General features: G+C 39.7%; 1 protein-coding gene across 1 annotated transcript in view; it reads right to left on the bottom strand.

Moving 5' to 3' along the window:
- CFAP58 (cilia and flagella associated protein 58) overlaps positions 1 to 9185 on the bottom strand; it is a 56998-nt gene extending 47813 nt beyond the window's left edge. Inside the window, exons 1-4 of the mRNA XM_035329825.1 lie at positions 9002 to 9185; positions 7106 to 7387; positions 2302 to 2450; positions 361 to 517 (exon numbers count right to left, since the gene is read on the bottom strand). Coding sequence (XP_035185716.1) covers positions 361 to 517; positions 2302 to 2450; positions 7106 to 7387; positions 9002 to 9010 — 597 coding nt within the window. The 5' untranslated portion in view covers positions 9011 to 9185. The remainder of the gene's footprint in view (positions 1 to 360; positions 518 to 2301; positions 2451 to 7105; positions 7388 to 9001) is intronic.
- Positions 9186 to 14786: the final 5601 nt, after the last annotated feature.

Genomic DNA, 14786 nt, shown 5'->3' with positions numbered 1-14786 from the left:
AGAAAGAAAGAAAGAAAGAAAGAAAGAAAGAAAGAAAGAAAGAAAGAGAAAAGACAACAACAACAAAAAAAAAACATCTTCAGTACAAAAGTCAATTATGACTCAGGCAGAGGCACCCTGGCCCCATTCAGGGTATTAGGAAGGTGTGGAAGCAGCTGGTACATGACAATATGCTTTACAAAGGATGTAGCCAAGAAATAGATAAAAACCATTAAAATAATTCACAATAGACTTTTTTTCTGAGCACTCCTGAAAAGGTTTGAGTTGTGGAAGAACAGGTAGTAGCATACTAGTCAATTGCAGAAGCAGGGAATGGTTCAGGACAAAGCCTAAAATCACCCCCCTGTGAGCTGTACAGACCTGCATTACAGCTTGTTCTGCCTCGTTTTTTGCCCTCTCTGTATCCTGCTGCTGCTCTGTGGCTTGAGTTAGACTTTGGCGTAACGTCACGACCTCTGACAAGAGTTGGTCTCGCTCCTTTGTTACCTCTTCTTTAAGTTTTAGCAAATCTCTGATACTGGAAGCAAGGAAACAATAGTCAAACAGTGTCACAAGCCCTTTCTGTTCTTCCTCCTATGCCAGGGTAGGATCCTTCATGTGAAACAGGAGTTTAAAAGCCATTTTGTTTCATTTTAAACTCCTCTTGGATTAAGGGTCTTTTGGTCAATCAAATTACATGCTTTACCTACTGCAATCGTTAGAGTCACTGTCAATAAATCACTTTTTTCTTATATCCCAATCCTCGGGGGACTGAAGAAACTTTCAGTTGCTCACAAAAGGTAACGGAATAAAATTTCTTCTTCCTTGCCCACTGCAAAATCTCATAGGGACCAAAACTCTGCTACATTATCGCAACAAGTCTCTGCAACTTACCTGACTGGGTACCTAACCGGCATATGTCTTGCAGTCACCTAATGGAAGAATAAAACAGATTGCCTCTTTGGACACATTTACAATCTGAAAGAAAGTCCAAACATCGCAATGTGGGTTCAAGCTCAACCTCAAAAAACAACCTGATTGTTCTAAAAGAGTTGGAAACACCCTACAGGGCTGGAAACCTGCAAAGGAGTTGTCTACTCCTATGGCCCCGTCACTGGACAGGGTAAGCATGGAACTGGAGACCAGTACAAAAGGAACTTTAAGAAGAAATGGAGTGCCTGATCAGCTGGAAACTGCAGGACTGAGGTCTTGGCAAAGTCACAGCTCCTGGCCATTTCAGGAAAATGCAAAAAGCAGCCACAGAGTTGTCTTTAGAGAGACATATTTTAGTGGAAGGCTGGATGACAAAGCCTTCAAATGAAAGGAAATCTGTTACCCAGGAACAGAATATGTTAGGGCCAAAATGTGAAGGAGTGGATTTCTGATGCATCCAGATGCTTTATGTGCTGGCACATTTCTTGGAAGGGAAAATCTGAATATACTAAAGGCTTTGCTCACAGACACAAATCTTGTTTGTGTAACCTGGATACGCAGCGCATGCAGAGATGAGTATTCCCCATGCATATCCAAAACACACAATATAAATACCTTTACACAGTGTGAATTTTTCAGTCCAGAACCATCCGGCCCGACCAACAGCAATCTCAACAGAAAGTGCACAGGTCTTAGGGGTACTTTATCTCAACTGGAGTTTATAGTTCATCTTACAGCATAAGAACAACCTGAAGACCTGACTATAAACAATATCTTCTGGAGGGTATTTAAAATCAGCAGGTCCTCGGGATCATTCATGTTTCGCCTTAGACTAGGTCACTCTATACTAGTGGCTGTATAGTTGAATTTAAAAAACAAACAAACCAACAACAACAACAAAAAAACTAAATGGTTCTATGATTTTGTACAAAAATATGAAATACAAGCAAAAATACAGACCGTGATAATGCCTTATAACAAAACTGGGAACAGGAAGAAGTGGAGTCTCCTCCTTCCTTGTCTTATGTACTGGACCCTGCTGCCAAGATATGTAAAATTGTTGACAGAATCCTAGTCTCAAAGACACAGCACGTTGAAATGCTAGTCAGATAAAACAATAGGACCGTTACTGAGAAAGTGCATCAGTATTTAATTTTATTTGATCTCTCAGCTTAATCCAATATTAAATGTACTCAGTCAGAACCTGATTCTGTACTTGTTCGCTGCATAAACATATGGACAAATAAATGTGCGCTCATGAGAAAAGTAAAATGGAGAAAAGACCTCTGTCTCTGATTTCCAGTACCCTTGCACTGTGCAAATGGTTAAACAAAGGGTAGAATGACAGAAAATCAGATCAGGCTTTCCCCCTTTCTCTGGAAAACTTACTTGTATTCCTGACCCAAGGACAGACCAGATTCCCGCTCCGCCAAGTTAGTGAGGCGCGCAATTTCCTCTTGCAGTGAATGAATTGTTTCCTTTGCTTTCTGTTCCTTTTCATAGGCTGCATCCACCATTTTCCAGGCCTTTTCAATCTCCTAGGAACAAAATCGAAAGCACTTACAGGAATTAAATTGGGTTGAAAATGAACAACAAATTAAAAATTAATTGCCTTGCATTTTTGTTAATTAAGAAAGTAGATTTTCATGTCTTTCATGCTCAGATTTACAGCAGTTTTCTTCACCAGTTGTCTTTCCATTTGAATGAGGGCAAACAAGTATTTTGAGGCGTTCAGACAATGTCAATTCACACTCAAAAACTGTAGCTTATTTTCTCTAACACATAGACCAAAACATTAGCAAATCTCACGCTATGAGATTTTGGTCATGTAGGTCCCACTAATGCCTAAACATTTACTGAAGCTGCAGTGCCTACAGACGCCCCATATACTCAAACAGTTCACTTGTCTCTAAAAATCTTCTTAGCTGTTGCAACAAAGAATATCCAAATTACTATTTTTCAGTGAAGGAAAAAAAAATGTTACTCTGGCCTCTGCTCCCTCTTTGTATATTTGTATCTGTGAGGACCCAGCACATTTTGGTTTTAACTACATATTTAGACAAGCTACAAAAAAACAATTAAAAATCAAAAATACTTCCACAATAAACAATATCAGATAATTTAATAATTAATAATTTGATTTATATCAAATTGTTTACAGCAGTTCTTTATTTGAATTAACAACTCTGGATCTAAAAATAAATCTATTTAGTATTAAATTCAAACTGATGACAAGCTATGTTATGGTATACCGTTAATATATTTATTGAGCTCTTTTAAATCAAATAAATGCAGCACTAACCTGTTTACTGCCTAAATTAAAAGCTCAGAGTCATTGAGCTAACAGAAGTAATAGGCTACCAGAATGTGCGGAAAAGCTAACAGAAGATAACATTTGTGGCCTCTTCAAGCTGGAAGGGGAATACATTTTCATTTTATTTATTCAATTAGTTCAGCATACACAAGTTTGAGGAACCAGAGCAACCAGCTGGAGCTCAAAGATCAGGAAAGTTTGTTCCCCCTATTCCTCCCCCACTTCCAGCACATTGATAAATAGTGGGCTTTACTTGTTCTGAAATTCTGACAGAGATTATAGGCAACTACCTACAAAGAATAAGGTACAATTCTCTATTTGCAAACAGTATTTTCATTACTTAATAAATTACTTAGTGCAAAATTCAGTTTGAAAAATATGCTTTTCACTTATGTATCAAGAATATTTAAAAAAGCTCTAAATCCTGTAGTGAATTTTTGTTTTATACATTTTGGGTTCTAATTTCCATTCAAACGCAGCAATGATCACACAAAGTATTAAATATCATACAGTAAATAAGATTTTTTTTCATTCATTATTCTCTTACATAAAAATGTTGTAATATGAAATTTAAATAAACGCATGCTATGCTGAAATAATGGTATAAAGACATAGTGTATCATCTCAGCTGGCAAAAAAGCATAAAATATAGCTGTAAATACACATTTCAGATTTGCTAACCTGTAAGAGGCAACCAATCTTTCTCTAAGAGAAATGCAAATTGAAAATAAGATTAAAGCTGATTATTTAAATCAAAGCTTCCTACTGGCTGATTAGACTGTGATTAAAATTGGTGAATGAAATCATTATGATTGGAGTTTTGGGGGATAGAATTGGTGAATAATATCAGCATGTCCTTTGGGAGGTCTTACCGGCTTCAGTGAGTCCTCAGGCCCATAACTGGACTTTGGTCTGGTGAGTACTCATTAAAATGATCCTCTGAATTCCATGAGGTCATTCAGATAAGCAGTGATTGCAGGTAACCATAAGCTGAGCTTCTTGAACTACATCTCTCTTTTGATGTGTGTCAAAACAGTTTTTATCAGTAGGGTTAGCATGCATGGATGATGGGCCTCATTAACAGGCAAAAAATCTAAATAAAAAATTGTTTCAGACTTCAGTGTCAGCAAAAGTGGGCTTCATTGTGATGGCCTTCTTGGCTGTTTCTTATACTTTTAATAAAGATTCAACAGACTGCTTCCTTTAAATTCAAACGTAAAGAGGAGGAAATTTATGAAGGTGGGTGCCTTAATTGAAAAAATAATCACATAATTGCTCAGTGCAGAAAGGAACTGAAAGAAAGCAGAGCGTGTCATGTACCCAGGGAGTAATTGCAGTACATAGGTAGGTACATGCATTGCAGTTTGTTGTATAATTAACGATGGGAGTATACTGGATGTTTGCGTTTAAAATCATTCAAAAAAAATAGAGAAGTACTCTGGAAAATGTGAAGCAGAATTCATAAAATGTGACTGCTTTATTTATTTTTTTGTTGTTGTTGTTCTTTTTTCATTAAATAGCCCCAAAGATCACATCGGTTTTGCTGCAAAGAGACTGAGAATTAATGAAATGCTTTATTAGTATACTGGATTGATTCCCCTGGTAATTGAAAACCTGGTAACTACAAATTCCCGTTCTAGTGTTCTTCCAGTGCAGCTGTATGGATCAGTTTCCCTATCAATGAAAAAGAGAGTTGTATTCCCCTAGTGTTCAGCTTGGCCCTTAGTTCCCCTGACATGACTGTAAACAGCAGACTATTATGTCCAGTTCATTAAAACCACAAAACAGAGCACTGAAGTGCCATCAGACAGTAACAGCTATTGATTATTATTGACTTGGGTCCTACCAGCAATTGATTTGCACAGTTAACCCCTGCCCCTATAGAAATCCTACTGATTACAACCGGGCTTCACAAGGAGAAAAATATTGCCTCTGCAGCTCAGTTGAAACTTTATTTGTATATGAACCAATGACCCAGAAAAGGAAGACTGTAAACCTGTTACCCGGATGACCTATCAAGTCACCAGGATTTAGGACCTTAATTTGAAGCAAATATACCGTTTTTCTAGGAACAGCCCCACTGGGATTCTCCTAACACTTGCAAATACTGAAACACTAGAACAGATTGTTTGTCTAATTTAGCGCTGAAGAACATAATATTTGCTATTTGAGCACTTGAACCTTCCTCAACGTTTGCCTTAGGCACCTGTAAAACACCTTTTTTGAATGTTAGTAAAACTGTAGTCTTCTCTTCAGAAAGGAGAACAACATGAAATATGAAGGGTGTACTAATCAAACCCCCAACACATGATGTGAACATCTTAAATAACATCCAACTAATTCTTCAACATTTAATGGAAAGACTGATTCTCCCAGCCAAACTGAAAAGTATCAGTGCTGTGTACTTGGCCTGCAGCACACAGCTGGAATTTAAATGTCACAGGGTGTGAATTGCACATTGCTTCTAATAGGATCGTATTGTCAAGCGGCTTTTTCACTATAGAATCTCTTAGCTGCTTCAATAGTGGGTGATATTTTTAAGCCATACCTCACCTTAGCTTCAATGCAGCTGCTGATATTGGAAAGACTCTTATTTTTCCTCCTCTTGCACTCCTCAGTTTTATGACATTACTAAGATGATGTTGCCTCAGCTTGGGAACGTCCTGAAGGATTGCCTCTGCTACTGTTCCCACTCAGAGTATAGCCATGTAACAGCAGAAAGAAAATGCCAAGGATCATCATGGCTCCTGACAGCCACCTACCAGGGTTTTGATTAGTGGCAGTGAAAATCAACAAGATTTCATATGTGGTTTTCCACCTTCCTGAGGATGCTTTGAGCAGTACCACGGGTTGGCAAGCTGTAGCCATAGGGTGAGAGCACTGCTAGTTATATTTTTTCTGAGTTTATTTTCTTTGGAATTCTATGGACAAGAAACTTCATGTTAAAGAACATCAATTTCTGCAGTGCTTATAGAGCATTTTCTATTGTTACACTGAATTTATTTTACTGGAACCAAGTAAGTCTATAGCGTAAAAAATGTAAATCACAATTTTGAAGCTTTTAAGAAAAAATGTAACCTCTTCTACCCTCAGAAATTAACACTTTATTGTTTTTTATTGCATGTAGGTTTCTCAACTAAAAGCTAAATTAATGCCTAGCTGGGTAGTACAAGCTAAGCATTTAAACCATGAGGCAGAAAAAAGTTCAAAGTACCATCTTCTGATGATTTGTCAGGTTTAGGTTCATGGTAGTGAAGCCTCAGTATAAAGCTAAAAACATTGATTATTCTTTAGCAAGTCGAGCACTTTGACAGAATTCAAATCAATAGTGACAAAGAACACACCAGAATAAATAGATGAAGTAACACTGAAACGCTATATAGGATTCCTTTTCAAAAACACCATAAAACATTTATTTAAGTGAGCTGATGTCACTTCCCTGGTCTACAATCCATATTTCAGCATGTAAGTAGATTTTTCATGGTCTGGCAATAATTAACATCCAAGCAGCAATTCAAAAATATTAATGAATGCAGTCTCAAAAACTGTGCAAGCTGGAAATGCAGATATGCTATTTTACAGATATGGGAAAGCTTAAATGTAAACTATCATTTAGTATTTGAGAACTGATGAAATTTGCTTAGTTTTATCCCTGTGCTAATAAACACACAATTTGACTGGGAGGAGTAACAGTACCACCCTAAGGAAACAAAGCAGTAGGTAGCAAAGTAGAGGTTAAGGAACTGGAGATGCCAGCTCTATGCTTAGTTCTTTAGCTAGATCTCTAAATAAAATAAAGTGTTCTTGCAGATAGCTTTCTTATTACCATGTTTTTCATTAACTATATCCTATCATATTTAATTCTATTCAAAACTTTACCGTCTTCATTGATGATATAGTTTCCCGATCATCCTTAGTGAGCTTCGTAAGTGCAGCTACTTTAGATGAATTCACCACGAGCTCAGCGTTCAGCTCCCTGCATTTTTCCATGAGACGCTTCTCATTTTCATGGGATTTCTTCAAAACAGCATGGAGCTTTTCATATTCTATTTGGAATTTTTCCAGAGTTTTATCTCTCTTAAGTAGATTGATGACTTCTTGGAAGTCTTTTTCCAGTGCTTCAAATGCACTTTCTTCTAGACATGGTTTGGTAGACTTTTCCTGAATGAAATTAGATAGATAATCAATTAACAGGAGGAATTGAACATCCCACTTATGATCCCCAAATATGAAAAAAGCAATATACTGAGTATGTAATGGCTCCTAAGACACCATGACAAAAAGTCTTTAATAACCGTAGTCTTACGACAGTATGATACGCACATTTCAGGCTATTCTTCATTGCTATTCTTCAAATTGATTTCTCCTGGTTTTACTGAAATAACTTGTGCTTTAACAGTCAGAGCTCCCACAACTGAGTACCACAACTATTTTAAAGATAGGTCTGGAAAATATTGTGGCAGTGTTTAAATAGTACATCAACTATTGAGGTAGGCCAGTACTTTAGCCTTAATTCTTCTCAGTTTTCTACACTGTGTAGTCTGATTAGTTTACTCTTTGCATGCAAATAGTGCCAGCAAATCACTTCCAGATAAGCATGTGTGAAAGCATCAGTAATGGCAATGCAAGCAAATCCATCCCCTGCAGAAAGTGCTTCTGTTAAACCTTGCACAGTGGAAATATCTGATTTAGCTCAGTTCTGAAGCTAAATTTTGCCAGCTTAGTTTATGGACACCAAATTCCACTAATGTTTTACACAACTGCTTAAAATAATTTCCATCATAACCTTCAATGGAACGCAAACACACCAAAGGGAAGCGTATGGCCACTTCTCAATAGTTTGAACTGCTAAGAAGCAAGATAAATCAGCCCGCAGGACGCTTCGTTCTGTCACAGATGTGTGGCTTCCATTACCCAAGTCCATTCACAGCTACCTGGAACATCTCTGTGCTGCCATCGGAAGCCTAGGTGTATCCTTAAAATTGCACCTCGGGGGCAGGCTGACGTGGGCAGGAGCACAGGTCTCCTGCCAGCATCCAGAGGCAGTGAGGCCACGCGGCTCCCCGAGGCGCAGCATCCTCACAGACCTGCCCTCAACTCTCTGCCCTCAAAACCAATGGATTCAAAAATGGTTTGGGTCCCTGCTCCTGAACATAAATAGCTTTGACAGAAAGGCGAGAATCTTTGAAAATACAAATCTGAGAGTAAAGACATATTTCAGTTGGTTTTGACTTATTTGAGTTGGTTTTGCACATTTACACCACCAGCAAAAGATGAAATTAAAAGCATAAAAATAGCCTCTTACGACATGAACACAAGCTCAGGCTATGTAATATAACGAGGACAGGGGCACCAACTCCAAATCCTCCTTGCCAAGGCTCCAATTTCATTATTTTTTATATCTGCGTCAGAAACTTCAACGAAAAAACAACAAAGGGAAGTGAAATGTTAAAAACTGCATTGTCATTAGTGCAGAAGGGCATTCGGTGTGGAAGAGCGAACGCCTTGGTGCTTCAGTTTTGATCTTGTTACCTTTGCAATCATAGAGAGAGCTAAACGTGCAATAACAACATATGAAATATATACATAGCAGGTATTCCTACAGTCCGTGTCACTACTCCCTGCATATAAATAACTTCTCAACAACCGACCCAACTGAACTCTGTTCCCAAAAGCGCCTCGACACTTCAACAGGTGTAGGGGCGCAGACAGAGGCGGAGGGGTCGCCATTACGCCGCGGCCCCGCACACCGGGCGGGTAATGGCGGCGGCTCACCTCAGCCATGGTGCCGGCGGGGCGAGAGGCGCCGGGACGGGAGCCGGGGCCGAGGCCGGGGCCGGGGCCGGGGCCTGGTGGTGCCGAGGCGGCTGTGCCGTCTCCTAGGAACGGCGGGGGCGGGTCTGCGCTGTGCCGCCATGGAGATGGCGGGGCTGGAAGGAGGGATTCGTTCCCCGCCGGGTGCTCTGCACAGAGTCACAGAATATCCCAAGTTGGGGGGGACCCACAAGGATCATCGAGTCCAGCTCCTAAAAGATCTAATAAAGGACATCGTCTAGCCCGACAGAGCATGACTGTTTTCAAAGACCTTAACAGCTGTAACAGACTGGCCTGGAGACACCTGACACCACAGAGGAGCAATCACATCCACAAAAAGCTCTCCGCGTTCAGAGGGACAGCCCAACTTCGGTCTCTTCATTGCATCTGACTAATCACACTGCTTAGTCTGCTTGTGTGCATTAATGATTTTGTACAAAAGCAGGGTATAGAACGAGGGAACCCCGGACTGTGGCTCTGCACTTTAAGAGCTGCGCTGAAGCATCAGCTGCTGCTGTTCGCTCCACTACTAGCTAACCCTGGAAATAGTAGGTTTACCTCCATGGGGTCACAAATTTCTTCATCTGATAGGTTTTTAGGGCAGAGAACATAATGTTCCATATGTACGCTCTAACTAATAATGACAATGGAAATTTTTGCCTGGTTTAATGAAGCCTGAATTGTAGCACTTCATTTTACTGATTACGTCGCAAAATAGGTAATTTCAAAGGGATGCTTTGAAATGGTCTAATTTTACCATTAGAGCTGGAGAATAAGACACATTTTATAATATATTCTGTATAAGTACGACTTAATTAAAAAATATCCTGTATGCTGAAACATAGTTTCAATCATTTCAAAGCACACTTCTAATAATTTTTATTTTTTAAAAAAGTATCTTTTATAGGTTTTGCACATTTTTTCTTCACTTTCCTTTGTACTGATGCTTCCTACATAATAGAAGTACCAGAGAAATGATCATGATAAATTCCTTGATTCTAGGATTTCAGATTGTCAAGAAAATACATTTTTTAGACCTTTAATCAACAAAACAGCTGCACCTGTAAAGAAATACCAGAAGATGAGATTTTTACTTTGTCAGCAAAATCCTGCTGAAGGGAGAGAAGAGATTAAAAAGGGGCAATTATACAACAGAACAACAACAACAAAAAGCCTTCACGTTTATATCTTAAATCTATAATCTAGATGACACCCTTTCTTATGGCTACAACAACAACAACAACAAAAGGAATGGAAACATAAAGTGAATTATTCACCTTTAGGGTGTATTCACCTTTAACACTGTACCCACCATGTTTGTACTTGAGGGTAACAGCAGTAATGTGCCCAAAAATTATATCCATATATTGAGGCATTCCCATGGTCTCCTATTTTTCAGACTTATGGTGATTTGTGCCCTGTGAGACCTTCCAATGGTAACTATATAGGCTTCACTACAAGTTTCTGACCATTGAAAGAACTTTCTGTAACTTGGGACCATGTGCTTAAAATTCCCTGTGCTTTATATTCCGATGAATATGAAGTGAGATGATCACAGCTGCCATCCTGCAAAGTGCTGTGACTGTCTTGGCTATAAACGATGTAGTCATGTAGTAAAGTGAACCTCTAGACAAGGTGGAGCTCTTGAAGTGGGATGACTTTTCAACTCTCCCTTTTAAGATGATCCTATGTGAGAACCTTTCTGCTAGTGAGAGAAAAAAAAATCTCAGCCACAGAAGAAAAAATCCAGTTTCTAAATGTAGTTTCATTAACAGCAGGGACAAGCTGGATCCAGGATGTTTCAATTCATTGAAAAGATTGTTACTTAGTTCCCTAAATATCTGACTTTGTTCAAGAGACATCAATATTTTATGGTTTATAAGCAGAATCACCTGTTTCACCAGGTGCATAACAGAGCAGATCACATCAGCAGCATATATGTGTTTGTGTGGGTGCAGGGAGGGTTACTAGAGAAGAAATACTGATTTATTTGAGGTCAGAACCCTGGGACAGTTAATTTAATACATGTCTTAAACCATAGTGGCATGAAAACGATAAGCAATCACTTGCTGAGTGTAAGGATTGATGGGTTACTGCAGAGAGATAAATAAATAGAGTAAAATATCATCAGAACATCACCCAGGAGAATGTACGCAATCTGGGGCAGGGACCACGACAGCACACGTCTTCTGGGAAGTATAAAATGAAGCTTTTGGACACTGGAAGGTAACGATAAGAAGAAGTAATAAGGGAAAACCTGACGGTGGGGGGTTGAAGTGTTTCCTTTTACACCACGCTGTAGGAAGGCAGAACATCAGTAGGTGGCACTGCACTACCACGGTGCTTTGATAAACTGCCCCCTAACAACAGCTCTTTTCAGCCCTGCCAACCTTTTCTGCTTTCGAAACGTGTTACAAATGTTAATTACTACATGGAGACATAATGACATGGTGAACATGTATTCATGGATGAGGTCCTATATTTGCATACGGCTTTGTTGTTACTCAGATGATGGGAATCAGTGGGAAATCACCACTGAGGAAAGCAAAACTTGTCTAATCATTTGCTAAACTAAAATATCGCTTTTACATATGTTAGAAATATTTAAAATGTTATATAAATATTATTTCTCCACATGCAAGTGTTGTAAGTCCCCCAGCAATGTGGAAATCCATCGCAATCTCATGGACTCCAAAAACCAGTGACACTGCAGACACTATCAGCGGGCTGACGGTCTGGGACATGTCCCTAAAATCCATTTTGCCTTCTGAGTTAAATCAGTTTTGCAGTATTAAAAGGAATAAGAATGCACTAAATCATACTGTGACTTCTCCAGGCACAAGGAAATGCTATAAAGTCCTTAATCCAGCTGATACTTTTACTATATTCTTTTTGAAAGAACTTTCTTTCTGGTATTTTAAAACGAAATGATAGTGCTATAATGTGAACACTTGTTCCGAAAAATAGGATTGAGGCTTTCTATGTTGTCCATAAAGATCATGCTACACATCTCAAATAGCAGCAACCTTTGATCATGTTTGGCACTGGAGCTGAGCCAAGGATCTCAAGAGGAAGAAGCACACCATGTCTCATTACCATTTTCATGAAAAGTCGAATCATGGAAATGTTTTGATTAATAGAAACACCCTAATAAAGAGCTTGGATAGCTCTGAGACAGAAGTTAAAGCTGGCAAGCTGTCTTTTTATAATGTACAATTACATGCTCTACATAAAAAATAAAATGGATGAAAATTATGGGCAGTAATTGAAATTAGGTCGATAATCCTAGAACCAAGATGAATTTGCCATTCCCCAGCATGGTTTGAAACCACAAAACAGTTTCATGTCACAGCTTTTGTTCCCAATTCTTCAACAAGGATTACAATGGCATGTGACACTTGTTTGAAAAGTTTTCTCTTCTGCCTTTCTCTGAGCCAAGCCCAGGGATCCTCCCAGCACTCTGGAGGAAAGCAATGCTCTGCTGATCCCATCACCTTCGCTGCCCACTGTGGGCTCTTAGCACCACCAGGATTATGGTTTATGCTACCAATCTGAGCTACAGCTTTAGGGTGACATGGGGGGCATTCTTCCTCCTACATATTTGGAGGAACAGTCTAGTAGAAGCGACCCTCTCCCACCTTGGCTGCCCAGCATCGTTACTGCCTAGCAAGCCTATGAAGAAAAGCCTACAAATACATAAGCACACTTGGCCCCACACATGGCTCAGGTTTCTTCAGTGGACACTTTCCATTACCAGCTTGCCAGTCCTGATCCATGACTGTCCCAACCATGAACACTTGCTTGTATTTAAAAATGAGTTTCAAATGTATTTAGGTTCATAATGTGCTCATTATCAGAAACAACTTCCCCCGTGCTTTCCAACAGCCTTTCTGTTCCACCAGCAGAATCCATTCTCTAATCTCTGATTCCTTTGCCTCATTCATATTTTATTATTAAGCCTTTTAATTTTCAACCACCAAATCCTTTTCTAGCTTTAAATTTGTCTGGCATCTTTCACTACTCAACACTTGTGTCCACTGGGAGGAAAAGGCTAATGAAAAAAATATCCCTCCCCTCATAATACCTAAGGAAAGCTATGGAAGTCATGGAGATGAGAGATGTTTATAAGCTCAGGTGTAAGAGAGTAGGTGAGGACACCGTATGGTGAGCTGTGAGCCAGTGACCCTGTCTACCTGGACTTTTCCTTGAATCTGTCCGTGTGCTCCTGGTTGGCAGCCTGTTGTCCTCTGTTCCCTGCAAAGGTGAAGCTGGACTGTACTAAAACCTGTTTCACTGCTGCCTACCCATGGCCTATCATATCCCTATTCTCTCTTTTCAGATCTAGCAAGATTTTTGTTTTTAATTTACCGCTTGTATTTGTCAAAGGAAATATTGTTAGTTTTGTAGGAAATCAGAAATACTAATGGAAAGAACAAAATAATCGTCAGTCTTCTAACATGTCTGAAAGCAACTGAGGAAGTTACCTGTAACTTAACACTCAGCCCAAATCTTGCTCTTGTTCTACTCCCACGGATAGGATTTTAGAGTCCACTCTAGAAATAATATTATTATACCTAATTTCTGCTGCAGTAGCATCCATGTGACAGAGCCACAGGCTATGTCCCAGTGTGCTGCGGTACTGTTACTCCACTGTTCACAGCTTCAGGTCCTGCCCAACATCTGAGTAATGTTAGCAGAGTTTGGCTCATTATCAAATAAATTACTACCTTTAGCAAGATAATGATTGTAAGTCTTCTGCAGTGCAGCAATATTCAAACAATGAATCACGTACCAGAGTTGTCAGGATATGTGTTTCTAGCTTCCTCTCCTCTTTCAAACTGCTGAGCTGCATCAAAAGATATATTTATATAAATCAAATGAATGTGTCTTGGTTTGACTTTTCCATTTATATGTATTGTGTTGGTATCATAATTTTATACCATCTTGGGGGCACAGAAAGTGGAACCTGAATAGCACGGTGGATATGTAATATCATCTGCTGGGATGTGAGGCTTCCTTTCTAAAAAATTGTTCTGACTTTTCCCCTGTTGCATTGCTCATTTACCTGTATCCCAGGAAGATTTAGCAGGTGAATGAGAGTCACAGGCTCTCTAACCTATAGTGATTTGTATTGTTCAATGGAAATGGATATACACGTATGGCCAGAATCAGTAATTACTGCCTTGTCAGGCTTTCTGCAGGTGATATTTAATAGATATTTTCCTTTGGTTTAGGTGACGGATATCTGTGATCTTGGAGAAGGATCTGTTTTCACTCCTGCCGGTGCTACAAAGTTCCCAGGGGAAACGAATACCGCTCTGAGACAGGCCGAGTCCTGCAGCGCTGCTCTTGCTGGGATGGTTTTCTGAGATTGTGGCATAATGGGAAAGGAATGTACTAACACCCAGGTTGCCGGTAAACCTGAATAAACTCGATTCAGACACCAAGGAAATAATACCCCTACCACACTTTTACGGACACAACCCTTGGAATAACATTAAAACTGTTACTTAACTTGGTGAGCACTTCAGGATATCTGAAGAGCGGGCTGCTGTGCCAGCCCCACTTGGCACCTCCAACCAGTCGTGCAGAGCTGTGCCCCGACATTTGCCTGGTGATACTTTGATGTTTTGGATCCTGAGAAGCCTCAGCAGTGCGGGTCCCGCTGCATGCAGCACATTTACCACAAGAGCCTCGGAAAGCAAAGCGGCGGCGTGCAGAACGTGCGACTCGCCAAGGCGGCGTT

This window comes from Oxyura jamaicensis, chromosome 6, assembly GCF_011077185.1.
Source record: "Oxyura jamaicensis isolate SHBP4307 breed ruddy duck chromosome 6, BPBGC_Ojam_1.0, whole genome shotgun sequence".
NCBI classification, from domain to species: Eukaryota; Metazoa; Chordata; class Aves; order Anseriformes; family Anatidae; genus Oxyura; species Oxyura jamaicensis.
This window is presented reverse-complemented; position numbering and strand designations above follow the sequence as displayed.